The sequence below is a fragment of the Patella vulgata genome, chromosome 1 (assembly GCF_932274485.2).
Source record: "Patella vulgata chromosome 1, xgPatVulg1.2, whole genome shotgun sequence".
NCBI lineage: Eukaryota > Metazoa > Mollusca > Gastropoda > Patellidae > Patella > Patella vulgata.
In genome coordinates, this window is record NC_065879.2 from 25,690,474 (window position 1) to 25,718,077 (window position 27,604).

Sequence of the window (27,604 nt, forward strand, 5' to 3'; positions counted from 1 at the left end):
ACGGTGACCACATATTCTTATCTGGAGAACATGCGCAATAAATACTATCGGTATAGACTGGAATAGCCAGACGCAAGAGATTGACATTCGTTTGAGACTTCTGACGTATTTCGCCGAACATAACTGATTTGAAATTAAAACGATTAAATGTAAATCAGTTTATATACAGCCTAATTGTCCATCTCACAGATATCCTCTCACAGTCTCATATAACACCTTTTGGTCTTCGAAGGAATTATTAGTGAGCAGAAATTCGCCCGTGTATCTGTATCACTCGTGACTTCAGTCAGTTATATAGAAGGATAACTCGTGTTTTCCTTTTGTGTTCGTCACTTTGTTGAAACCTTTATTACGCATCTATCGTAGCAATGATCTCTGTGTTAAAATTATATTTGGAACGTGTTAAACCAGTTTTGTCACATATGTGATAATGACTGACACCAATACTGTCCTTCACGTGACATTTTGTTCTTTTTATGGAAAACAATATGGTACAATAGCATATGAAATGTTTATATCGCAAAGATGGTTCGGTAGACATGTCACCAGTTTTACATACATATTTCAACACGCAGGATTTTTACTTCCGGTCAAAACATCTAAAAATAGGTTTTATCTGTGATGTATTTAAGACCTGGGGGAGAGTAAATGCTCTAGTCCCCACGACTACCTATTGGACGTTTCGGACGTTGTACTGTGGAGTGCTTGTTCGCTGCCTGGCAACCATCTTTAAAATTTGTAATTGGTTACTTATCATGAGTCCAAGTTTTATTTTCAAAATTTTGGCATTATTTAGTTTACCCCTTGATTTACCTTCCAGCCCATTATTTGCGTACCGGTAGGTTATGCAAATACCCTGAAAGGGCTGCCGCGATATATTTATAAAGCGACGCGGGAATACGTTTATTTTAGATAAATTTTAGAGACATCTGTTATGGAATACTTTATGTTCACGTAATTATTCCTCATTGGCACAAAAACAGGACATGACAGTGTCGGTGTAAATTACAAATTACGATGTCAAGATTTCTGATGACAACGATATAACACAAGCATAGTTCAAGTTAAATGTTAACTAACGAGTTTTGTTTTGGTTTTGTCTTTGGGTGGTAAATATAAAAATTCCTGAAGATCGGTAATTGAAATGTCAGCTACACCCTTTCAAAATGTTGTTATAATTAAAACAATATGGACGTCAAGTCATCTGTAAAGTGTCGGGGTAAATTGTTACCACGTTTTTCACTGGTTTCAATAAAATAGTAACTCAAGCTTCCTAATCAAACAGGGTTCTTAAGAACAGGTGTGATTTAATATGACAAATGGGTTAAATTCGCTGGTGTGATCGGTAGTTGATACCTATTTACCTTAATCTTCGGCAAAGAACTTAGCTTTTAAAATATTTTAATTTTACAATAAGACTTGAATTCAACGCATCGTGATCTAGTGTGTAGCGAATTTTAGTAGGAAGGAGATATCGAAGATATCCCCACAGATTTGCACGGGTATAGATGGCGCATCCAGTGTTCTCGGCTCCTGGGTAGAGGTGGGAGACAAAGGCAATGCCCCAAAGATCGATGCCACTAGATAGGTATTCCATTTGTTGCAGTCTGCTAATTTTACTCAGTCAAAATGATCCGGATATCAGCATAAAGCAGTATCTTAAATTTATATATCGAATAACTCAATAACTTATTTATCGAATGACATAATCAACTATTTACCAAATATCACGATCATCCATTTATGTAATGATCAGACATGCATTTTTCGCTGCTGATTTGAATGATATGTAGGTTTTTGTCCTAATATATCTTTAGCAAACGACGTAAAGTGTAACCATAAATCACTGGAATTCGACTTTTAATGAATATAAATTGAATAATCCTTCCCCGCAGGGTGAGGACTAGTCCAGTCCTACAAAATGATCCTAATACGTCACAAATCAAGTACCGGTAGTCTCTATCTACAAATCAGGCGCTGTACTTCGTCACGTCATAGTAAAAAAGCATTCCGAATGTTGGAACTTCAGCAATACGACTAATTTGTTATATGATATATGCACATGCATTTTCATTTATCCGAATCGTCCTTAACCTGCTTCGAGTTAAGAAATTCGTTAAAATCACATTGAAATGCCTGTAAACCGCTGTTTTTCACAACTATATATTCATTGTTGTTCTTCTGAATTTTAAATAGTTTGAATTTTTGAAATAAAAGATATTTCTCTTTTTAGAAAAAAAAACAGATTCTTGGAGAAATCCGATTCTTCAAATATGTTTTTTGTTTCTATGTGGACGATATGCAATGTGACAGTTTTGTTTTTATATATGTATAAGTTCTGTAGTGTGATACAAACTGAAAGAAATCTTGTTAATTTATGTTAGAATTTTTACTTTTTCCTAGATTAATTTAATTTGGCGTTGACTTTTTACATCGGGTCAGAAGTTGAAATACGTGCAGGGTTATAGACTAAGTGAAGGCAGAAAAGATTAGAATGTGAATTTTTTGAATTATATCCTGATTTTTAAATTAGGTTTTGTTTTCAAAAAAGGAAGTCGGGCTGCTGTTTAATATTTCGTTTTCGAATACAGAGTACAACGTGCTCACGGAGATATCTAACAGACAAAAGAGAGAGAGAGAGAGAGAGAGAGAGAGAGAGAGAAATGGGGTTTTACGTCTACTCGACACAAACTAGGTCATTTTGGGACTAATATATGGTTTAATTTTATTTACATAATTCGCTTGCGCGTAGGGGTCATTAGCAGTGGGAGGAAACCGGAGGACCCGGAGAAAACCCACGAGGTTGGACAGGCGACCCTACTCCTTGTCACGTACAACCGGGGCAGACAAAATAAATATAGATCTTATACTTTAACAATCAAAATATTGTAGTTGAGTCATGTTAGCAGTATGGTAATCTGTAAATCAGGGGTGGTGTCTATAAACAACGACATCCGATCTTTTTGTTGAATTTATTATGAAAGATTATACATGACCATGTCATTCTGACACTATTATCAACTCAAAATCTCACATTATTGAAATTCTTTAAGTCGATTAGATTGCATTTGTTTCATGTTGATTTGTTTTAAGACCTCAATCTGTCTTCATGATATGTGTTCCACAGTGGACAATTTAATCAGAAAATGAAAGTGAATTTAGTAAACAACCAAACGAAAATTTTATTCTGTCCGACAACTTCTTGTAACGAAAATGTTGCTGAGAAATGATCCATCATGGGGCTGTAAGATCATCGCAGTATATCCAGGTGTTTGTCGATGCAAAGATTCTTCCTATTACGTGTGATTTAAATCGACATTAGTTCGACCTGAACGCTCTAATGGCGGTCTTTATCAGCGGTGGTTCGAGGCTATACAATACCCTCATTCAACAAGTCTTTCCTTTCTGCGTAGCTCATTCAAAGATTATACGAAACACGAGATTTAAAATTGAATATTTTTCCATTTCGCAAATACGCGAATGAGAAATCCATAGAACGAGAAATCAAAATAGCTCTGTTTATGACAAAAGAAGGCCGAATTATGCAAATATTATAGGTCAACTCCATATTAATTTTAGAGATTAAAAAACATTGATCTTTTTCTATTATAATTTCCAGTTTGTTTCTGTAAGCGATGGCAACGGATATGATATATTTTATAACGTATTATTTATTCAAATAGCACGTACCACATGGAGAGGTCATGTGAAATCTTTTCGGTACGATTAGTTGTTTGAAGATAGCCTGTGCTACACATGAGTTGCATAATATAGAAAATTGTTCAGTTTTATTTAGATCTCGAGGTGATAACATTTACTGAATGAACAGGTAATGTACACTCTTGCCTCGAAAATATAAAAAGTCAGTATGTTTTGCGCCATAACAAATAAAGAAGACTGTAAATTTGGCGGCTCACTTCAAGCCTACTTCAACTTGAAATACTCGATGGTATTTCTAAAATAAATCTGACATTGTACTTTATCAAAGAGTAAGTGCAGGGGGCGTTAATAAGACAAGCTCATATTGAAATAAAACATATTTGCGAAGTGTTCTTGGTAATGTTCAGGAACTTAGATTTGATACAAAAATTACCACCAGGGATTTATGACCTGGCGTGATTCACCAGATGGGAGCAGAACCTAAGAATATTCATGTGTTCCCGACTAGGCATCACCCCTACACGTAGATAAGAAACCTCAACCCTCCGTGTTTTGAGATAAGAGATGATGCTATGTAGTTCCATCTGGCAAATCCCAAATTGACAACAATTTTCATCAAAACAAGGATTGATTATTGTTATTCATAACATTTCTGCCACATTCAACTACAATTAAGCATATAATCCTACCTGACATGTCTTTTTAAATCGAAGCGATAATAGTCGGACCCTCCGGCATTTTAAATTTGACATCTTTGACGTCATGAAGGCGGGGCGTCGTGTACAACAGCCAACCAAAGTACTAATACACCTTAATTATGAATGTCCGTATCAATTTTGATAAAAACAACACTTGATTTAATTTATTGACAATATTTGCAGATAAACCAAAGTTGTTTCATTAGAGTGGGGTGCATAGGTTTAATAAGTTCTAATAGTATAAAACTAACTTATTTTCAAGATATTACATGCATTAACAATGAAATTAAGTTTGCCAGGTGAAACTAAAGGCACCCAATCGTAGCTAAAAATAAGCACATCGGTATATCTCAACGTTTTTAGCTACATTCTCGTAGTTACCCTACATGCGATCTACGACGAGATTCGAACCCCGGGCATTCAGCTCGAGGGGCCAAAACACTACCGCTCGACAACGGAATAGAAAAGAACACAAATGTATTGAACATGGCCACAGACTGCATTAGTTCCCGAATAACCTTTCAGTTCTCATCTTACGGTGTAGCTATTACTAACACGGACTAATTTCCTGGCATGATTCGTCAGGTGAGGGCCTAACATTAGAATGTCTCGTGTACCACGCTGGTATGCACCTGGGTGTGTTTTGTTTTATATCGGAGCACGGAAAAGATGAATGATATTGGTATTATTCCGCTCTTCTAATTACCTCTTCTGTTATTCTGCTTCTAATGATTAACATTTTCTCTCTCATTCCAAATGTAAAGCGTTTGTAAAAAAAGACTTCTGTAATTATATATATGAAGTACTACTTTTTTTCTTCTTCTCTTTTTCTTACTTTGTAAAAATTCTAATCAACAAGTTATGCTGATTGCAAATGGTTTTGGTATAACAGATATATAGAAATTTTTGAGTAATTCATACTCCCATTTTGATGACAAAAACCATTAAGAAAGAAATATTGAATGTATTAATGCTCATTTAAAAAAAAGAATTTTGAATTCTAAACATGTCTACCCTTGAATACCGGTTATATTATGTGTTTGTAATCATAGCATGGTGGGTGGTCTACACGTTCTTATTCAGATGATTATTATTTTATATCATTTTTAGTTTTTCACTCAGAAACAACTAGAAAGGCGGCCACGGGTATTAAAAACAAAGGAAGTGTTTAGTCACTGTGAACATTTTTTATCATGTCTATTTAGAAAAGAAGGTTAAGATACATATTTGACAAAGTGAACAAAAAATCTTTGAATCCGAAAAATGTTGAAATGTATATACACTGTATAATACGTTAGTGATACCTGGGTTATTCCTAAATTTAGCCTATAGTTACCCCGTCTTCTCCAAGCCACCTAAAATAGTGATGTTGATTCTTCGAACATTAACTCTTATTTACGAATTCCAAGTGGATGCATGACACGTCACACATAAACCACACCACAAACCAAAACTCTGCAGCTCCCAGTGACCCCCACCTATATTTTGACGCCATAGAACTATCATACGCGATGGGTCAATAATAAATTGTAAAGCGGTTTCAGAAAGTCTCCCATTGGTTAATTATGAGCCCTTGGATCTCTAGTAGTTTATATTTGATAATAGGGACTGCAATGTGACGGAATGCTGAAATCGCCATTTTGGAAGATCATGTTATCGACTATAGCTACAATATTGTAGCCGCGTCCTGTCGTGTCCGCATCTACAATTGATACACTATTGAGGCTTTGCGCAAGTTAAAATAGTTTCAATTGCAAAATTTTCAACACATATCATCATTACATTTGCAATGTAAATAAGTAATTATGATACAAATAGTGAAGAGTGGAACACTGAAATCTTAATTTTATCTTACCGAACATTTTTTTTTTGTATTTTCGAGGTGACGTGAAATCAAATGTGTGTTCTAATTCTCGTTTGGCGGCCATTTTAAAAATAGATAGAAATTTGGATAGAAATGGATAGAGATAACAGTTGGATTTTACCAAATCATATAATTAAGTGGTATTGTTTCACCTTTATTTCAATAGGAATTGGTTTATTATATGTTAAACTATGTGCAGTACAGTTTGGGGTCAGTTTAATTCGTAATTAAGGGAGTTATGAGCCAGTAACAAAACCTGCTCAAAGGAAGTCCTTAGAACGATCCACTACTATGGTTGGGCCAAGACGAAAGACATCAGTAGTGGAACCATTTCTAGTTTCGAAGAGTCATGGCTAGTAAAATGGCGAACGTATGATTGCAATGATCAACAAGCATTGTCATAACTGTGAATAATTTCACGTTACCAATTCTTAACAAAACACAGTTGGAATTTAATATAAGAGTAGGCCGTAGCGCCGCTGTTCAGGCAAAATATGCCCGTCTTCATTAGCCTAATCGGAGCAGAACAGTACGACGTTAAACCCCATTTCATTTCATGTATTTTCATATTTTTCTTAACCCGCCTGTTGAACTTTAGCTTTCAATTCATGTTTTAATACATGATATGTAGAACATATGTTTATGTTGTTATAAGTCAAAGAAACGACTTTTGATTATTTTTCTAGAAACAGACATAAGGTCGTGGAATATTTCTAGATAAAAGAAGGGTAATAAAAAAACGTTTTGATTTATATAATTTATTGTGATATAATAATTATCTATGTTTATTTATGTAATAATAATATTCTTATCTTCTTTTGGGGTCGATAAAACCGATTGATTTCATTTATTTGCTCAAAGGACAACTATACATCATCCGAAATTGGTGCAGTTTCGAAAATATACATCATCTTAAAGTGAGTATAACCAGGAAATTGTAATTTAGACAAATGTTCTTACATATTATCAGGGGTTTGATAGAGATTATAGTTTCGAATTAAACCATATAGGAATTTTAACTTTAAAACAATTCTGTATTTGGATTCATTTGGATTCGCTGCTTTCAAATACGGCTTAATTAATACAAGACTGTCATAAATTTCGCGCATTTTAGGATAATTTATATAACGAAAACAATTAAGGGACAAATTTCGCAAAGGTTGAATATCCTTTGACAGTTCCAGTGCCAAAAGATTCTGTGGAACTAGGCAGATCATTTCCAGAAGTAAATCGATGCAAGACCCATTGAAACGAAAAACGAAGGATTCCTGCTATCTAAATTACATTCATAAATAACAAACATGTAGTTTATTCGCTAAAATAACGTCAATTAGATGTAATGGATGCAATTAAGAAAATTAAAATGAGGAATAAAATAAATGAAACTCTGACACGTTCTGCGTCTTATTTACACCTTATCGAGTGCATAATATCTTATTATGATAAGCTTACGAGATAAACTTTGATAAAGACGATTCCTGCTTGAATAATCAGTCCCTCTCTAGAACCGGAACTAAAAAGTAAGAACGAATTACACGAACATATTATGTTATACATAATATTATATAAGAAATGTAAATGTTTAAATATAGGAACTGTAACAAGAATGTTTGTTAAGTATACATGTAATGTCGTTACATTAAAGATACATTATTGGAGATCATATAAAGAGCTGGCAGTTCGCACTATAATAGTCAAAAACTAGATAACGTAAAGGGAATTTGCTGAAAATTTCAGTCAATCATGAATGCAAATCGGATCCTAATCGAGTAAAGATCGCAGGCTAGCGTTGACATTGAGAGTTGATTATGGTCTGGATAAGTTAATTAGTGTCTAATTAATAATTTAGATAACATTTCAGGCCTTAAGAAAGACTTGCAATAGGCATATTTAGCTCTTGCATAATGTATGTTTAAGTATAAAGGGACGAAATGCGAATTCAAACATTGATGATGAATAATTGCTACTTTAACAAACTAACTACAGAAAACGAAACTTATTAAAATGTCAAACCAAGGGGACAGCCTTTTTATCTTAGTATGGCAGCAAACAGTCCTAGGTTAACACTTCCATAATCATATTTATTCTATTAGATCAATTTACTGTTACAAGAGATACTTATGTTAAAGTGTTTAGGTAATGTGTATACGCGTAGATATGTAACACCGCCACACCCCTTTGCTAGATTCAATCTCCTAAACTTTGTGTAAAATTATCTTTAAATGTAATTTAAACACCCCAATGTTGATATGGCTTATCTGCTTTTGTTTTTTGTCTAAACGGGCTTCTGTATTTTTGTTCTTGGGAGAACAGTAGAATTATTGATGTTTTTCTCCGAAAATATGCGAAGTAATGACATAAAATATTTAAGTCTGACGTTTTATAACGTTACTGGAGAGGCGAAGGCGGCATAAACTTATACTTTTTTATAAATAAACACTTGAAATTATCTTACCCCACCGTGTACCTTTATGATATGTTTCTATTTCCTGAATGCCATATAATCTTCGAAACAAATCTTAATTAAGTTCTTGGACAGTCCGGCATACGCTTGTGGACATGATTGTGAAAATGTTCATCCTCTCATAGCTCTGAAAAAGTTCAGTTAAAAACTGTACCTATATCGCGTTAACATGGTTTTCACACAGGCACTTGAAGGGATTAAAATAAAACTTCTTACTACTGCTTGACTATAATATTATAGTATATAATAATATATAGCCAAGCAGTAGTAAGAAGTTTTATTCTAATCCCTTCAAGTGCCTGTGGGTTTTCGGGCTCAAGGGTGATAACTATTCAAACCAAATTTGAAACAAATCTGTCATAAACTGTAGCATCCATAACGTTAACTTTCCAATTGTAGACGGACGGGCCGACCAACGGACAGGGTAACGACACAACACATCCACAATTAAATGCGGGCGTATAAAAAACTATCTGAAACATGAAGTCAAATGATTGGAAGTGAATACGAAAATTAGAAGGTTTTTTTTTTATATTATTAAGTGTTCGGTCATCCACAAAAAAACGGTATAATAAAAGTTTAAATTGTATTCCAACACGTTTGGTGTAAGTATAATTCGCACCAAGTACTTGATATATACAATATAGTCTCGTTCATTTCTAGCCGACTGATGAGATTCAAAATCGTGTTTTGCAGTTCATGTAAATTCTCTCGCGAGCGCTCTAGATAATATTTTATTCTAAAGTCTCCCGAAAGAATAAATAAAACGTACAAAAAACTAAAACGCAGCAATCTTATCCAGCCCGTTAAACATTCGGAGGGGGTGCGGGTATGGGTGTAAAGTGTTCTGTTAATGTAGTAATAATTAGCTTTCGCATCGCCACTTAGCACTTACGTCTCAGAATAATTACGAGGATCATTGTTGAATTCGGTAACCTTGAGGTATTTCACACAGTGGTGTTTGGCAGTGGGTTGGAATCACGGTAGTTGGCCAGGTCAACCAGGTTTTTCACCCAAGATCTCCTCCCTCTCGCCCCAAGGAAAAGGGCCACTGCTGTTAGATGAGACAATTTATTTTTTTACCATGTCACATGTAAGAACTGTTTACATGTGAACACCACGTATTAACATACTGATCACATCAATGGCTTGGTTTGACCTTTTGGGATTCATTTAGTTAAAAACATGTTTAAAATGAGCTGTTAAAGTTGAATTCCGCTACTTCTTCTTCAATCTGTGCAGCAAGAATTATGTTTCAGTAACCCGGTCGCCTACAAACATTCGAAATCGTCATGTTCACACTTTTTAATTCAATACCATTTCATAAACGAGCACACATGCTTTCTAGTTGATTGAATTATGTTGCATTGACACAATATAAAGAGGTATAATATTCCTGTTCTTTACTATACGGCGGATTTTCTTTTTAAAAGCAGGTGCCTGTTAAGATGCACTTGAAGCTTTCGGTTTTTGGCTTTATGTTTTTAAAATCAAACTTAAAGTTGATCTTTATCTTGTAATGCAAGAACACCATTTGACCTTTCGGGTTTATTGTAAAAATAAATAATATGCTAAACTGGAATTTTGTTTTCAAATAGCATGATACATGCATGCATTTGCAAGCGTAGTTTGGAATATTTGGCTTCTCCTGAGCATCGGATAGCCAATAGTGGCAGACTGATCGCCATCCAATAAAGATTCGGAGGCTTTTGGCCTTGTTTATATTTGGACAATTTGTATATTAAATCTTAAAGGAGCATTATGTGTGATTAGATAAAGAGATGTCAGTTCTCGCTATAATCGTTTAAAATAGATAATGTGAAGGGAATATGTTGAAAATTTCAAATTACTTATCTCTGGACAGGGTTGTCGGGGATACAATTACAGTATAACCTCGATTGTCATTGCTACCGTTCTTGCAATAATAAACAAGGTCTCAATTATCCATTTTACGGAAATCATCAACCGAAAAACTTATTTAAATCTACTTAATATCGCAGGTTATATAGCGATGGCAACGAGAGTTGATTATGTTCTTAGTAAGTTAATTAATGTCTAATTAATAATTTATAGAATATTTAAGACCTAAAGAAAGACCTGCAATAGACAGATTTAGCTCTTGCATAATGTATGTTTAATCTTACATGCAAATCTGTACTTAACCAGAAGGTTTTGTTTATGCCATTGTATTTTGTCAAGCGCATTCAAGTTGAGTTGGATTTGATTGGTCAAATTCTAAATTTCTACGGTTGTATTGTTTATATATAATTTTTATGTACTTTATTAAACATTCTAAATATTTGTTATATATGTGCGACAGTATATCTAAAAAAAATACATACGTAATCAATTTTAAAGTAGATACACAAAAGCGACACTAACACTGTTTTCATCGTCAGATATTATTAAACCAACGTTTCCAAGAGGTACCCTCTTCTTCTTCAAGGTAATAAATGAATTTTACAAAGCTTTAATCGGGAGGGGCGTGATTACTTCTGTTGTCCGCTAAAAGGCGTAGAGCTATTCATCATGGTATGGTATCTTAATGAGCAAAAAAACTTTCTGTTACTTTCTAGCTTAACGTTTTCTGTGGCAAGCTGTCCGAATATAAATTAAAACACGTCGAGAATTAACATACTTGTTTGAGGTAAGCAGATTGGTCATGAATGCTGTGCTTATGGATAAATAAACGTTTTTCATACGGCTGTATAAAACGCCAAGAAGTGGGAAAACGCTCGCGGGATAGCTGCAAAAGCGCGTAAATTGAAAACAGACTTAACTTGCTCCAGTTATAGAAAATGATTTTACAATCTTTCCATTTGAGGCCTGTACCCTTGAATAGACTTAGATGGGAATTGTTCCATTTATTAAAATAGTTGTTATTAGAGAATGCATTTATACTAACCTATATGCGTCTCTTATTGTCTTGGTCTACGCCATTTTTATCCCGGACGCTAGTTATTACAATTTACATTAAACATATTCTAAGACTTAGTAACTACTACTATTGCCCCACATGTAAAACTTACTCATATCACCATTTTAAATAGTATTTCACTTCAGGCATTGGAAAATAGATTAAAGTGTCAGTTGATTCCAACTTGCTAATTATGTACCAGCCATGAAAATTGATGTTCTAGGAAGTCAACTTGGACATTTTTTCATCCTCAACAAACTATAAAACTAAGATAAATCTATTAAGAAAAAACCTTCGAAGTTATCTTCATTAATTATAGACTTTTGGTTAAAGGGACGATCTGATGAGGGTTGCAGCAATGGATATATAAATAAAAGTGGAACATGCCCACTGATATCATTTCTTATCAATGTTCAAAAATTAAAGAAATCCTGTCTATACGGCTGTCGGTTGGTCCCGTACACGTGTGCACAAATTCTTGTGAATACTCTGCAGACTATATTTCACCCAATTCCACTTTATAGAATCATGTGAACACTCTTAATGCGCTTATATGGCCCTTGTTTTTGTTTTTTGTTTTGTTTTTTAAGTGTCATTAATAATATTATAACTGGGTTTTGTAAATGATTCCATTACAAAAGACGAGCCAGGTGACAACGTCTATAGACTGCACAGACGACTTAGCTGTTGTCTGGCAACCTATCTTTATATAGCGGTATCCCCAAGTTATGACGTATGGATATTACCTGATTTTGAAGTAGCTATTCACCGCATACACGCTGGCAATTATTAATATATACTTTTGGTCATTTCTCCGTATTAATTTGATCACGAAATGAAGATTTATCTCGTGAAGATATGTACCTTTAACTAATAAATTGTGAAAAGGATTTCTTCAGATGCGCTCGACAATTGATTTATGTTTTCTATAAAAACAGAAGATTAGAAACAAGTTGAACACGAAAAAGCTTTCAAATTGTTTAAACTACAGCTTGATACCCTAAACACATAATATATATTAAAACACGGAGTATTTTGGTTGTATGTATTAAAACAAAAGTAAAACACACCGATGTCTTAAAGTGGCACTGCAAAAAAAAAAAAAAAAAAAAAAAAAAATCTTAATTATTATATCTAATTATGTTTTAGTAGCTAGTTGATTATTTATCTTAGACTTTATTCAAAATATTTACAGTAATAAAATGTAAGTACGTGTATGTTATTCATATCCTAATTAATCGAAATTTGGAAAACATGATACAGGTGATTACGGTTGGTGGAGCTTTTGTGGGATGCAATAATAAAATTAAAAAAAAGAAAAAAAAGGAGAATTTTAATTTTAGAAACTGTGTTACTCCCAATAAAACAGCATTAATCTGAGAGAAAAAAATATGTTACAAGAAAATGAAATACTTAATTTGAGTTTGAGATAAAATATAAAATTTATCTTTACCCCAAAAAATAATAGTAGATATAGAGATACAAACATTTCTAAATCAATTAAAGGTTGTTTTATTTACGGCTGGTTGCTTTCTGAATATCGTTTATTAAGAAAATGTAGTTTATAATAGTAACAATTTTTCAATCTCGTATATTTTTTCTGAAAGAGGAAAATGTTTCCCCAGACAGCAATTAACTGTAACATAATTCACATGGTATTTAAACTGTTTGCAGATAAGAATGTCTATGAAATCGTCAAATAAAACAAGGCTGTATCTTGATCTGTTAAACTACGATTTGTTCAGGTTTCAGGGCTAGCGTATATACAGCCTCGCAATTTTCCATGGAGGCAATTATTATAGAGAGACTCTGGCTAAAATATAGGGAGTTTGTTAAACCTTTAAAATAAATACTTCTTGTGAAAGTGTACAAAATGTATATGTTGGGCGCATTAACCGGGCCTATATGGGTACATTAACCTCGCCTGTATGGGCACATTAACCTCGTCTATATAATAGGAACATTACCTAGTCTATATTGATTCATTAGTCTCGTATGGGGACATTAGCCTCGTCTATACGGGTACATTAACTTCATCTACTAAGCAGCAACAGAAACGTCAGGTTGGTATGTTACTATGAATAGACGCATTGCATAAAACTTGCCAAATGTTTTTATTGTATATTTGTGACCACATCTCCAACTTTACCTGAGCAATAAAGCTCCTTCCCAAACACAGAATTGAACCCAGGAAATGTTCTCAAAAACGCAACCTGACTTCGGAGATGGTAACTCATGCTGCACGTGCTGTTCGCCGGGACCAGCCCTAAAAAATGCACCCCCATACCTGGTTGAATCATTCACACTACAAAGTCAGCAGCATGCCACGACTCACGACAGCTCAGAGGAACCAGGCGCTTGGAAGACTCGACGCTGGCCAGACAGCCCAAGCCGCTGCCAATCACTTCTAGGTCAATGTGCGGACCATCTATAGGCTTCAGCAACGCTTTCGGACAACCAACACCACGGATGATCGCTCCAGAACTGGTAGACCAAGGGTTACTACAAGGCGACAAGACCGCCATGTTGTGCGACAGCACGTGCAGAATCCCTTCACACAGGCATCTGAGACAGCCCATCAGACAGTGGGAACACACGGAAGACCCATCAGTACCGATACAGTGCGCCGACGTCTCACCAGAGAGAACATCCTTTGCCGTAGACCTTACCACGGACTGATCCTCACCCCTCGCCATCGACGTGACCAGCGTTATTCTGACTAATGTGTCATGGAACGAGACACACGGGGAGGTCCACGCATAATGGTTTGGGGTGGAATCGGCCTGAACCAGAGAGTGGGTCCTGTGGTGTTCCAAAATCTTGGTCCAGGGAGAGGAGGCGGCATCACAGCAGTGCGCTACACCCACGTCATACCACATTTCGCACGTCATCGCAACAACGTTTTCCAGCATGACAACGCCCGTGCCCACACCGCCAGAGTTACTCGGGACTTTCTACAGCAGAACGGTGTCAACGTTATGCACTGACCAGCCCTTAGTCCCGACTTAAACCCGATTGAACATCTTTGAGATGAAATTCAGAGGAGACTTAATAACGTCGTACCGAGACCAAACACAACCGATGGATTGCGCCAGGCTTTTCTGAGAGTGTGGTTCCAGGTGCCAATGGCGTTCATCAATCGTGTGGTCCACTCCATGTACAGGTGCTGCGCTGCTGTTATTGACCCTTGCGGTGGACACACCAGATACTGATGTATAGACTGTGTACAGACTCTAAACCTTCTGGTAATATCTTGGAATTGTGATGAATTAATCACTAATGTGTTAACATACTGTTCACAAAAAATTGGTATGATCCATTTAGTAAGTCGTTTTCTAAAATGATTTGATTAAAGTGCCTCTCTGATTTTGAAATCGTACTGACGTTTTTTTGCTGTTCAGATTGGTATATTAGCCTCGTCTGTATGGGCACATTAGCCTCGTCTATACGGGTACATTAACCTTGTCTATACTGGTACACTAGCCTCATCTGTATGGGGACATTAACCTCGTCTATATTGGTACATTAGCCTTGTGTATATTAGTACACTAGCCTTGTCTGTATGGACACATTAGCCTCGTCTATATGGGGACACAATATTAGCTACGTCTATATGGGGATATGATTTCCGTTTTGTTATGGTAGCCTCGTTTATATAGGCACAGTATATAGTACCCTTGTTTATATTGGTGTAGCCTGTCTATATTGACATAGTAACCGCGTTTATAATAGATAACATTAGTTTCGATTATATGGGTATTTTGGCCTGGTCGTTATGAGTATGTTTGTAATCTTGGTTTACATGGGTAATTTATTCGACGCTAAAACGATGTGTTTTAGGAGATATATACCAAATCCCGCGATTTCTTAGTTGTACATTTCATTGGTAATTATGCTTTGATTGACACCTTTTCACGTATAGCTGGTCATTATTGTACTTTACAGAAAATATAAAATTTACATAATAACACTATTAATAGAATTATCAAATAAGTAATAACATTAAATGTTTCTGTGATATATATTACCCAGAGATAAATCAAAAACCCAGATAGAGATCAACCTAAGGTTAAGGAGAATCACGGATTGGAAGAACAAGAAAATCATTGAATTTCGTATAAAATAAAAAAAAGGGAAATCATTATTTTCGTATTTAATAGTTTAAACGGTGAAATGTTTTCATGGCCAATTCCTCGGCTGGTCGTGGGAGATAAGAAACTGCCTCTGGACATTCCATCATGGTCGATGATTACTTTTGAGAATGAGCCAAATGCGCAAATAACCATTAACTAGTGTTTAAAATAACCAACAACAAAATAATACAAAAAAATCAATAAATAAAAATAAGTGATAGCATGGCCTAGTTTTAAAATTGTGTTAAAAGAATGAAACGTGAAGTAAACAGCTTAAAGTATCATATATAGGGACGCCTTTTGATAGTCCCGTCATACAAGACTTAGACAGAAAGCTCCCTGCGAAAAAAAACGCAATTATAGGAAGATGTATAATCTATGAATTGGGTCAATTGTAACAAAATAGATTTCAAAATCTATGTAGAGTTAAACTTAAAAATGAACTTACAATTTCTCAAGCAATCCACCCAGATATTCCAATGCCTTTTTGGAATTTAGAAAATGATTAATGGAATGAACGTATATGATGTTAAATTCATTATTCGCTATGGAGGTCTCTAGACTACATAAATATTGTTATTATGATATTAATATGGTTCAGTTAATTTACCAGAAATTACATATAAACGTAATGTCAACACATATGTCGTTACTACGATATATCTTAACGTAAACTACCCATTAAAGCGGCAGTACGTGCATGGAAGCCAGAATAATTTGTCATTAATCAGCCTCTAATATTATACTAGATGTTGCGTAAAAACATTAATTTAGGAGTTTAAACAGTTTAGGCATTGTAATGGTTTAGGGATTGTAACGGTTGAGGCACTTATTCATTCAATATTCTTCAAGAATGCCCACAGTTATGCCCATAACGTCACTACCTGTAAATAAACGTTATTTTAGTGTGGACGAATTTAAGAATTAGAGTTTTCAAACGTTATATTCGAAAAATATGAAATTGTCATTTTCAAAAACTTGTGTTGATAACCATATATTTTGTGTTTTATGCAAAGACTAGACTTATTTGAAATCCAATTTTGTCTTCCTTCCCGATTTTTGAATTATGATTTTAACTTTTAAATATTCCCGTCAACGTAAATTATAATTATACTTTAATGCTATATTGAGATACGTTCTCAATAACTTTAAGACTATTCACATTATCTCAATAAAGAATTTGGGCTGACTCTCATTGGCGTTTGGCCTGTTTTTATCAATAACTGTTGGCAATAACTTTAAACGTTAGGTTTGTTCTCTATAACTTTGGGTATGTTTCCTTTTTATTATTAATATATAAAGCATGTTCTCAACAACGTATGCTTGATAAAGACGAGAGTGTCATCATCGAATCGTTGCATGTTAATAAACCAGTAATTGTTATTCCATAAATAGTTTTTATTGTGTTACTGTTCAATTACTAAATGTCACTCAAAGAAGAACTTATGACGTGCTCTTCATAACTTCAGACCTGTGAAATCGTGATATCGATGGGCGCCGAGAAGTCAAATGGTACCCATTACATATAAAAATCTGAACTACTCTTTAACGTGTGTGTGTGATTTTTCTATCAAAAGTTTTAAACAAAAAGTAATGAGGCGAACGGAAGGGATTCCATTTGGTTGTAGTACGTGATGGGAAACGTGTAACCACGTCGAGACGTAAAATACATTAAAACTAAACATGGCCGTCACTCGTCAACTTTTGTGTTTTGATTTACACGAAACACACTGTCTGGCTCCTTGACATCTAAAATGTAGCTCCTGTAGAATTTCAGAGAGGAAAAGTATGATTTGGAGAAGGCCAGTATCCAATGAATATATACCAATACAAAACCACATCTATACGAATAATGTATCATAGATGATTATACAGTGACATGGATTTATAGCATTTCTTTGCTGATCAACATATCTGCCAAACTGTGTAATACAGAGGAATGCTATTTCATCGGTTATAAATTTCCAATTCAAAGATATCTGTATTCTATCTTCTGTATTTTCAGAAAGCCATGTTTTTCTACGCCACTTTCCTGCTGTTTACCTCAGTACTCGGGTACGGAAACTATCGATTGAGGATACCAAATGGTGACAAAGTTCCGGATCCCTGTAACCCAAGTAAAATATGGCGTGGTGTCGGCCACCTTGGGGCAGATGGTGGTGGAGCCAGAAACCCTTTTGGGGTTGATTTTGAAAAACACGGAAAGGTAAGGTGTTTGAAATTAGGTTAGGATCCAAGTTCTGCAAAAAAACATGAGGTGAAATGAAATGGAGTTAAAAGTCCTACTGTTCTGCGAATGAAGACCGGGATACGCTGTAGTGTGTGCTATGCGGAAAAAGATATGCCCGGAATTCCAACTGTCAAGGGTCTTATTTCGAATTCCAACTGTCAGGGGTTCTTTTACGTGTACGCCAATGTGTACACGGGATGTCAATTTTTCGACCCATCCGAACGATTATACGCTGTTCCATGCTAGACCCCCCCCCCCCATGTCCTGCACCACTGACAATAGGGGACCACGCCTCCAGGTTAGCGAACCAACGTCTTAATCACTGAGCCAAGTTGGCAAACATACATGACACCAGCGTATACGCTGTTAATCATCGCTTTATCTTCCCTGTGTTCCGTCTTTATTAGTCCGGTTATTACAAAAATGGAGGACAGCAAAAGCCATTTCATTTCATTTCATTCCTCTTTTTAGTCATAAAAAGTAAAAATAGGCGTCCCATGAGCAATATTTCTCAACACTACATTTTTTTAATGTTTTCTTTTGGAAGTGGCTGGTAATTTGTGCGGCGAGCACTGGTTTCACCATGCACCTTATAATACAAGGGGTACGTTTTCCACTTACTAGCCTACATTATAAATGTTAAATCGTTTCAGAAAAGTTATTTAGACCAATATGTTATTGCTTGTATTACAGTTATGGACAAGATTATGTAAATTAGATTCTGATGGTGACGGTATGACAAATGGTGAAGAACTCGGTGATCCTAGATGTGTTTGGGCGCCTGGAATGGTTCCACCGAAGGCAAAGAAAACAATATCACACCCAGGTAAAATATCTTTTAATCTCAATTAGTTAGCTTAGAGACTGCAGAATTATAATCTTTCATTCTGATTCTGATTTGTAAATATCCTTACACGTTGTAATTATTTTGTTCGAAATGTTGCCAAAAAAAAAAGATAATTATTGTTTTCTAAACTGTAAGTGAGGCGAATGAAATAATATGAGTAGGCCACGATAAAAGCTTCTTTTCTCAAGGCCTGGCTTCTGTCATGAATTGTCTGTTTCATATCACATATCACATACCATCTGTCTATTTCTCTTTAATTATACGGCCCTATAAATAGATTACGACTTTTCGTCGGTTGTATGTGCACTACTGGTAATCAATCCACCGCCGACAAATTATACAATAGATGAAGGTCATTTTTTGATTTGATCTTTGACACTGTATATATACAAATTCGGTGCTATTTTGACTAGACTATGTTCGTCCTCAGTATCTCCAGTGGTCTCATTCCGTTCTACTCCACTATACCCTGGGTTAATCCATTTATAGGGTTTCTACGATTTCAAATTACCTGCCCTGGCCTTGATTGTGGCTAAAGTCTACGGACAAATAAAAAAAAACAGTTTACAGACCAGTCTAACTAATGAAACGGCCTTGGTTTCGCGTTCGTTTTATAAGGGTAGATAACCATATTCATGTCCATTTATTGAATGATTTATGTAAATAATGTATGTATTTCTAATTTATTTATATTTAATTGTATTATCAAAATCTGTAGTAAATTTCGCTGATTTCAAATATGTATAACATCTATTTGTTCGACTTTTGTTATTATTATTATTCGTTCTTTGTCTGAAATGTCTCATTCTGTTATAGTATATTTTGGACTTCTCTCATTTAGGCTGCCTTCTGGCTAATTCCTAACCTTGTCTCTTGAAGGCGAGCCTTTGCGTTTTCCTTACTTTACCCGATGACAGTTACTTCCTTTTGCTGTTTTCCTTTTCATTTAACGATTTATGGGATTAGTCGATGAAAATAGCACATTCATCTAGGGCAGTTAACTTGAAAACGTGCCCCCACCCCAGGTTTGTTATCTAGGTTCTTTAGCAGTGGGAGGAAACTGGAAGACCCGGGGAAAACCCACGAGGTTGGACAGGCGATCCTACTCCTTTTCACGTACAATCGAAACCACACCAGTTGACTCAATGACATACCTTATGATACAGCGCGCACGCGCTAACGATTCAGCCATCCAACCCCCCTCCGTACCATCGGTAATTAAACGTTGATGATAAGCTATCGGTAGGCTGTATCTTGATTGTTTTGTCCTAGAGATTGTCGCCGATTCAACATCCATAGTTTGTAGATTTAGTCTATTTCACACTATTAGGTTGTTTTCTAGGTATTTGTGAGCCATGGAACAGTACATTCTGTCAGGAGAAGAACAAATGGTTGTCATGTGAAGAAAGAAAATTAACTTGTCACGGATTAGAAGATCCAAGTAAGCTGTATTCATTTTTTTAAACCAACAAATATTAAACTTGAAGAAACCCAATCTCTTGTATTCTGGTCAAAGTAAGGTATTGAATTAGACGATCTAAAGTCTTATTTAGATTACTGATGGGATAAGTTCTATGCATTCTATTTTTGCTTAGAATGATTGAGTGAAAGTTTCATCTTAAGCTTACAATGGAACACAAAATCGTTTATATCTCTCCACTGGCCTAATCTATTGACGTAAAACTTCAATGAAAACAAGCCGTCATCGAACGTAACAAATCCAAGCGGAACCGCCTCGGAGCGAGATCAGGACCATTTGTCACTATGGGTAGCTGGAAAAAATTAAATTAGTGTACCATGCCAAAGCACATGAAAATTTGCTCATTTATCTGGATAACCAAGGCATTATAATTTTGCCACAAGCTTTGAAAAAAAATGGATAAAGGAATGTACTGTATTAAAGAATACGCGCTGTTAGCTTTCAGTACTTTTGTGTAGATCTTTATCCGTTCATATTAATAAGAATATCATTGACCTGAAACTAACCAGGCGCCACAAGCAGCGAGTATATTTTTAAGATATTTAGTATAATGATGACTGTGTTAAACTTAAGTGTTATCTCCATGTTTAAGTAAACATTTACAGCAGCTTTAAGTTATACCAATTGATGCCTCTACCATTCTTCTGGGAGCTCTTTAAAATGTAAACAATCAATTTATTTACAGTTTTACATTTTGGTTTTTTTTTTACATCCGGTAATTGATAAAAACAGAAGTCTGCATTGCTAATTTGAAAGAAAAAAAGAACAGACATATATTCCAAACACATAATATTATTATATTATACATTAGTCAACTTTCTAAGCAATTTGTTATACGCCCACAGCTAAATCCAGGCTATTAAATTTTTTGTATACTAAACGTTAGCATGGGCCAAACAAATTCTAATGATTTTTTGATAATTACTTAATGAGTTGTTACTCTTAATCAGATTTTGGTGTATTATAAATGTTGCATTACCGACAAAAGTAGAAATATGCAACAACTCTTGTTGACTGCCAGGACAATTTAGCTGCTGTGGGCGTATGTTTCGTTGTCTGGCAACCTATCTTTTTTATTAGTTATGTGGTAGTCGGGTTTGAAAATATTGCCAAGTACATGAGTTCAATGTCGTAACAGCATGATCGTTCTGAATATGAGTATTCAATTTTAAAAATATGTATTTAAATGATAACGGTTAATTTTCTTACAGATGTGCGCAATTTAACATTGAAGTTCCCGCAAAGAATGTTGGTGCCCCCGAGAGAAACCAATTACTTTTGTATGATATTTGATATTCCGAGTGATCGTGATTACCATCTAGTTGCCACCCAACCTGTCATTGACAACCGAGAAGTTGTCCATCACGTGTTAGCCTTTGGCTGCAATATTGCAGGTAAGATGATTAACATTGTAGGGTCAATCCGGTAAAGGTTTTAAATGGGATATATTTTCAGACTTGCTTAAAGATACATTATGGGAAATTAGATAAAGAGCTGACAGTTCTCATTATAATAGTTAAAAACTAGATAATTTCCAGGGAATTTGCTGAAAATTTCAGTTAAATTGATCCACTCTGAACCGAGAATTCTTTCTCGGTTGAATTTTCGGTCTAGCCTCTATCATCATTACTAAAGTCGGTACGATAAAATACATAGTCTCGATTATCCATTTCTTGATTTAATCATGAATGAGCGTAGAGCAGCAGATCGGATCCTAATCCAGTAAATAGGCAGATTTAGCTCTTGCATAATGTATGTTTAGTGGAGAACCCTATCGTGTTGCTCTTCAATGAAGAATTATTGTTCATGTCAACGAAACCATATTGGTATTGTTCAGCTGGTCCCGAAAGTGACCTATCAAAATGTCCCTGGTTGTCTAGGGGAGGGTGTTTATGGAGACACTGTTTTCTGGGGGGGGAGGGTCTCGATAGCTGACCACTTCTGCCCTGTTTATCTATCGGTTGACATTTGTTCTAGTTGATATTTGGTCACGTATTACTGACGATCATTCAGTTTGTACCCTATAAACGCCTAGGTAATACTAGATCAAGTGTGCTTATCACAACTGAGTAGAATGTGAAAATCTTGCTTGCATTGATAAGACGAAGAATCCTATTGAATTTCAGCGATAGTATCTTCCAGGGTTATTGTCCTTGATCACTTTGTAGAATTATGTGAACCCTTTAACCACGAGAGTTATCATACAGCAACACGAAATGTATATCCTTTGATCATTGTCAGGATAAGCCTAATAAAATGATAATAGTTGTAGACAATTAATTTTAGAGTTAATACTCATGATTGTGTTGTACAATCTATCAGTGGTTTTCGAAATTTTGTTTTTTATTTACCCAGTGTATTAGAATGCGGCACCATTTATCGATTTACTTGCCTGGCAACCTACCTTCTTTATCAGTCGATCTGCATTTGCTCTTGATAATATAATTACGTTCAAATGTACCGGTAGCTTTTCAATGGCGATCATTTATTACCCAAATTAAACTGGGTTTTACATTTTGTCCAAACCATGTTTCGCTAAATTCTTTGGAAGTGAAATGGCAACATTTCGTTTGTAATGAATTTCATTAACGCCCATAATAATTAAGATGAAAAAGATTACAGTAGCATGGTCTGAGTACATTTTGAAAATGGGACATGGTTTGGTTTTTGATCAAATAGCATATGGATGTGTTTGTTGTATGCAAATCATTAACCCCATATCCCAAAGTCTGGCGTCAACGTTATGGAGACAGAATTCATCATATAAATTTCGTCTTAACTAATAAATCGGCTTTCACTCATTGCTACTAACCGGATATTGTCTTCTGTGTGAGTCCGATAGAATGGGCGTTATCAAGAAATTAAGTCATGATACATCCGACATACATTAATTATATAAGAATGTTACAGTTATTATGTTTGATATAGTGATCAGTACAACGGACTGTTTCTATCTACTCCTCCTGCATTGGTCGAGAAAGTTCATCCAGATTTTCCGGCGGGTTCCCCCTTGTCAATGATGCAGGATGGAGGGCCTGACATGGACAGCTGTCTAGTCCTTCGGATGAGACGAAAAACCGAGGTCCCGTGTATACATTGGAATGCACGTAAAAGATCCCTTGGCAGTTGGAATTCGATATAAGAGTAGGCGATAGTGCCGCTGCCCGGGCAAAATTTCCCTCATAGCACACTGTATGGCGTATGCCCGTCTTCATTAGCCCAGCATAGGAGCAGAACAGTAGGACGTTAAACCCCATTTCATTTCATTTCACATTTTCCATATATTTCCGTCGAGTTTGGAATAACGGCCATTAAGACTTAAGATGGCTTGGGGCTATCTAATTGGCTGAAAAATATTAAATGAAGAATTAACACTGGTCTAATTTAACAAACGAATCTTGCTGTAGGAAACCTGAATTTTGGTTAATCTGATTAATCGAACGCTCGTATGCCGAATTTCACATGTTTTCATGTGAAATCTGGAATAGGGATCTTTAAGCAGATGGCGTTTGCAAGTCTTCAATTCACTTTTCACTAACAAATGGTTATTAGTACAACATCGCTTAATTCATCTTTGGGGTTGGAATATGCTTAACTGATGCAGATTTTATTCCGACAAAATAAACTAGAAACCCCATCTGGGTTTCTAAGATAAAGTGGGTGGTTTTTGAACGAGGAAACAGTAAAGATTATAATTTTAAAGCAGTAAATAATAATCACATGTTAAAAATTGTATCGGTGATAGCACACACGTGTTGTTGTCAAGCGGCAGGGTGTAATTTACTGTTTTATCATATAAATACTATTTTGTTTCGCCTCTCCATGCTGTTAATTTCATCTTGACCTCATCTTTTATCGCTTTGAGATTTACAGGTGTTCAAATGCACGCCGTGCGGGATATTTACTAAATACGCCAAGTTTGAAATGTGTTAGGACGTTTACGTTTTCCTGATTTGAAATTGTATACAAATAAAACTGAAACTATGGGCTGTGTTTGAGAAATCAGATATCATTAAAAAAATAAGCAAGCTGTATCATTGTTTTCACATCCTCGTCGGTTGTGATTTATCTTATATTTATCTGACATGACAATATATTGAGCCATGTCATGCCGATAAAAGGGGCAAACCTAATATATAGTATTTAAAGTATATTGCCCACCTTCAAACACCCGATGAAAATTGAGTGTTAACCATCTTCTTAAATATCCACCCCCATTTCGCATTTTATTTCTGCCTCGGTGTGTTACATTGGTCTTGCTATCGCTGGATTACTCCCCGGAAACTGGAACAGTAAAATATTTGTTCACGCATTTGATCTCTAATAGCCCACAGGCCGTTATATCAGTTTCTGAATTATAAGCAAGTTTATAGTTTTCGTTATATTTTTTTAAGCACCCCGACCGCCAAATGCCACACCCCTCCTGCATCGTCGATTACATCACACCATTTTTGAAACCAATCATACACATTTAAACCAAACAAACCTCCCAGATATATATTTTATATGAAAGATGTGTAATATTTTTATAGTGATGTATGTTCAGAAAAATCATCAGACATAATAATATCAACCACAAACATATACCAGATTTGTTTCCCTCCGTCAAAAAAGTTCAAATATATTTATTTGAAACACAAAATCACTGCATACACCCTACCGTATAAATAAATAGCAACTACCAATAAATTAGATAAATTTAGATTTGAAAATAAAGGCATGTATCAGATATTCTCTCGCATAATTAGAATTGATTAAAAAGAACTCAACGGTACGGAATATTAGACAAAAGATTAAATTGATAAAAATTTCATCTTAATTTAATGATAATAGGCAAAACCTGACTATTGCTTCGTTATTTTTTGATTATCCTTTTTCTGGTAAAATAAAACGTACCAAAACACCCTTTGATATTTTTAAAATTAAAAGCAGACGAATTATATTTATCTTAACAAAGATCTAAAAGTTTAAAATTACTCAGAAAATTAAACGTGAATAACTAAATGCCATAACACAACCACTCACACGTTTAACACGTCATAATATTATTAACTTTCATTTTGAATCATCGTTTAAAGGAGTGGTCCAGGATATAAAGGGATGGGAGTTGGGGAGGGGGTCGAGTAGTCTACCGTGTGAGCTTGAGATCATATCTGTCATTCAGTCGGGGACCGCAGTGGTTCAGTGAGTAACACGTTTCCGAGAAATTTCATCAGGATTTAGGCGGGGTTCCACCTTGTCTGTGTTGCAGGACGGAGGGCCTGGCAACGGGCAGTGTTAGTCCTTCGAGTGGTACCAAACACCGAGGTAGGATGTAGTCAGCTGTCCGGGCAAAATTTCCCTCATAGTGCACTGTATGGTTTATGCCCGTCTTCGTTAGTCCAGTCTAGAACAGGAGGACGTTAAATCCTAGTTTATTTTATTTCATTTCTGTCATTGAGTCAAGTGGAGTGGTTCCACCCCTGTACGTGGAAAGGAGTAGGTCTTTTGTCCAACTTCGTGGGTTTTCCAGTTTCCTCCTACTGTTAAAGACCCCTAAGCGCAAGTGAATTAATTAAAATAAAATTGACCAATTTATGTTAGTTCTGAAATGACCTAGTATGTGTCTAGTACTAGTAGACGTTTTCCTCTCACTGAAATAAAATTAAACAAAATGTAAGTCCTGAAATGAACTGATTTGTGTCGTTAACGCCGTTATCTGCGAAAAAGTAGCACAGACATCCAAATACAATGTAGCTGTATAGAACTAGGATAACAGTTTCTGAAAGAATCTTTCACATGGAAAAATATATCGGCACTGCTCTTTTAAAACAAAATTCCGGAAGTTATGCATTGTTATTTTTTATTTTTTTTTGTAAAGAAACTATTAAAATTTTGAATATTCGACGAACATATGTTTCTTGTAATAAAAAAATGCATGACAAAACATATTCCCATTGAAAGAAGAGAACAATTTTTTACCGATAAATTAAATAAATCACAGGTTCCAATTTTACATGGAAATATAAAGTTACATGCACAAAGTTTGGTTTGAAGAATGTGTAGAGAGAGTTATGTAAATATATATATAAAGTTTAACAACCTCCAGTGGTTAAAATTAACCAGCTAGTTTGTCGTCTGTAACCTACTGATATACTGACTTCTTGTAGAATATCGCTTACGAACATTCATTTGAATGAAGTGGGCCATGGTTGTCGTGTGGTAGTACGGACCCTGAATGTCCCGAGTTCGAATCACAGCGTGGGTCGATATCAACCTTCTGGATTTTTCGACCACATCTAACAATAAAAGTGTCAAGTTGTTTGGACGGGAAGTAAACCCATGTGTAATTGTTATTTCTTGTTCATCTGTAGGCGAAAACACCGCTGTCCCGACAAAGTTAAAAAAAAAAGACCTTATGTTAGTCTCGAAATGTGTCGACGAGACATTAAACCCCATTCCATTAAAATTAAGTTCAGATAAAGCGTATTAACATGTTCCTTTACACTTGTATCAAAAGCAGGTCCAATCCCCACCAATTCCATCCTGGCGCCACTACAGCTTAACAGTTAACAAAATCACGAAGCACAGCAACTCACATCCAACAAGCAAACTTGGCAAAACGCAACAATATGATCAAATTATTTATCAAGTAACTGGTCACCCGGTAGGCACAGATTATAACATAATTGGTAACTGATTGAATAAACCTAAATGTGAATTTCACTTCTTCTTTATTACAAATAGCACAGGAACGAAAATACATGCATAATTGTATAATTACTAGTACAGCATACAGCAACATACAATATACACATACCACCATCCCAGCCATCAAACATTTCCCAAAAATGGTTATCTTCTTTCTATTTATAGTCCTTCGTTCCTTTTAACTCCTCTGGCATGTTGCCCTTTGTTGATTTTTGGGTTTTAATTCGAAAAAAATGGTTTGAATATACTTTTGAGTCGAAAAGATAAGAGGAGTTAAGAGGTTGGTTATATAGGGCCATTCAGTATCACATGGGGTATTTCGAAAGCCTTTTTTCCCTCTGTATAAGATGACTGACCTGTATAAGTTCAAGTATGCCTTTACATATGACGCCACATCACATATCGTCGACCATTGGCCCGGTATTGTAGCGTAAACTGGTCCGGGCAGAATGGCGCCTTTTACCCATTTTATATACCCATTTACACTAAATGGGAAATATTTTGTATTTATTTTTCTAATGCTTCAAAAAATGTTCTAGAATTTAATTTGCAGAAGGAAAAAAGTTGATATTGCGAGCTAATTAAACAACACGGATGTCATCCCTCTCAGTGATTGTAGCG

General features: G+C 35.4%; 1 protein-coding gene across 5 annotated transcripts in view; it reads left to right on the forward strand.

The window, feature by feature from the left end:
- The window catches only part of LOC126808821 (tyramine beta-hydroxylase), a 45,819-nt gene that overhangs the window by 12,876 nt on the left and 5,339 nt on the right, over positions 1-27,604 (forward strand). For 3 of the 5 annotated variants that reach the window (XM_050533803.1, XM_050533801.1, XM_050533802.2), the window contains 4 exons: positions 17,742-17,942; positions 18,660-18,792; positions 20,156-20,254; positions 21,505-21,687. In XM_050533803.1, the coding sequence (XP_050389760.1) occupies positions 17,748-17,942; positions 18,660-18,792; positions 20,156-20,254; positions 21,505-21,687 (610 nt within the window). In that variant the 5' untranslated portion in view covers positions 17,742-17,747. Of the gene's footprint in view, positions 1-7,117; positions 7,140-17,437; positions 17,523-17,741; positions 17,943-18,659; positions 18,793-20,155; positions 20,255-21,504; positions 21,688-27,604 lie in introns of those variants that run through there. The other 2 variants (XM_056103291.1, XM_050533804.2) reach the window with 2 other exon arrangements.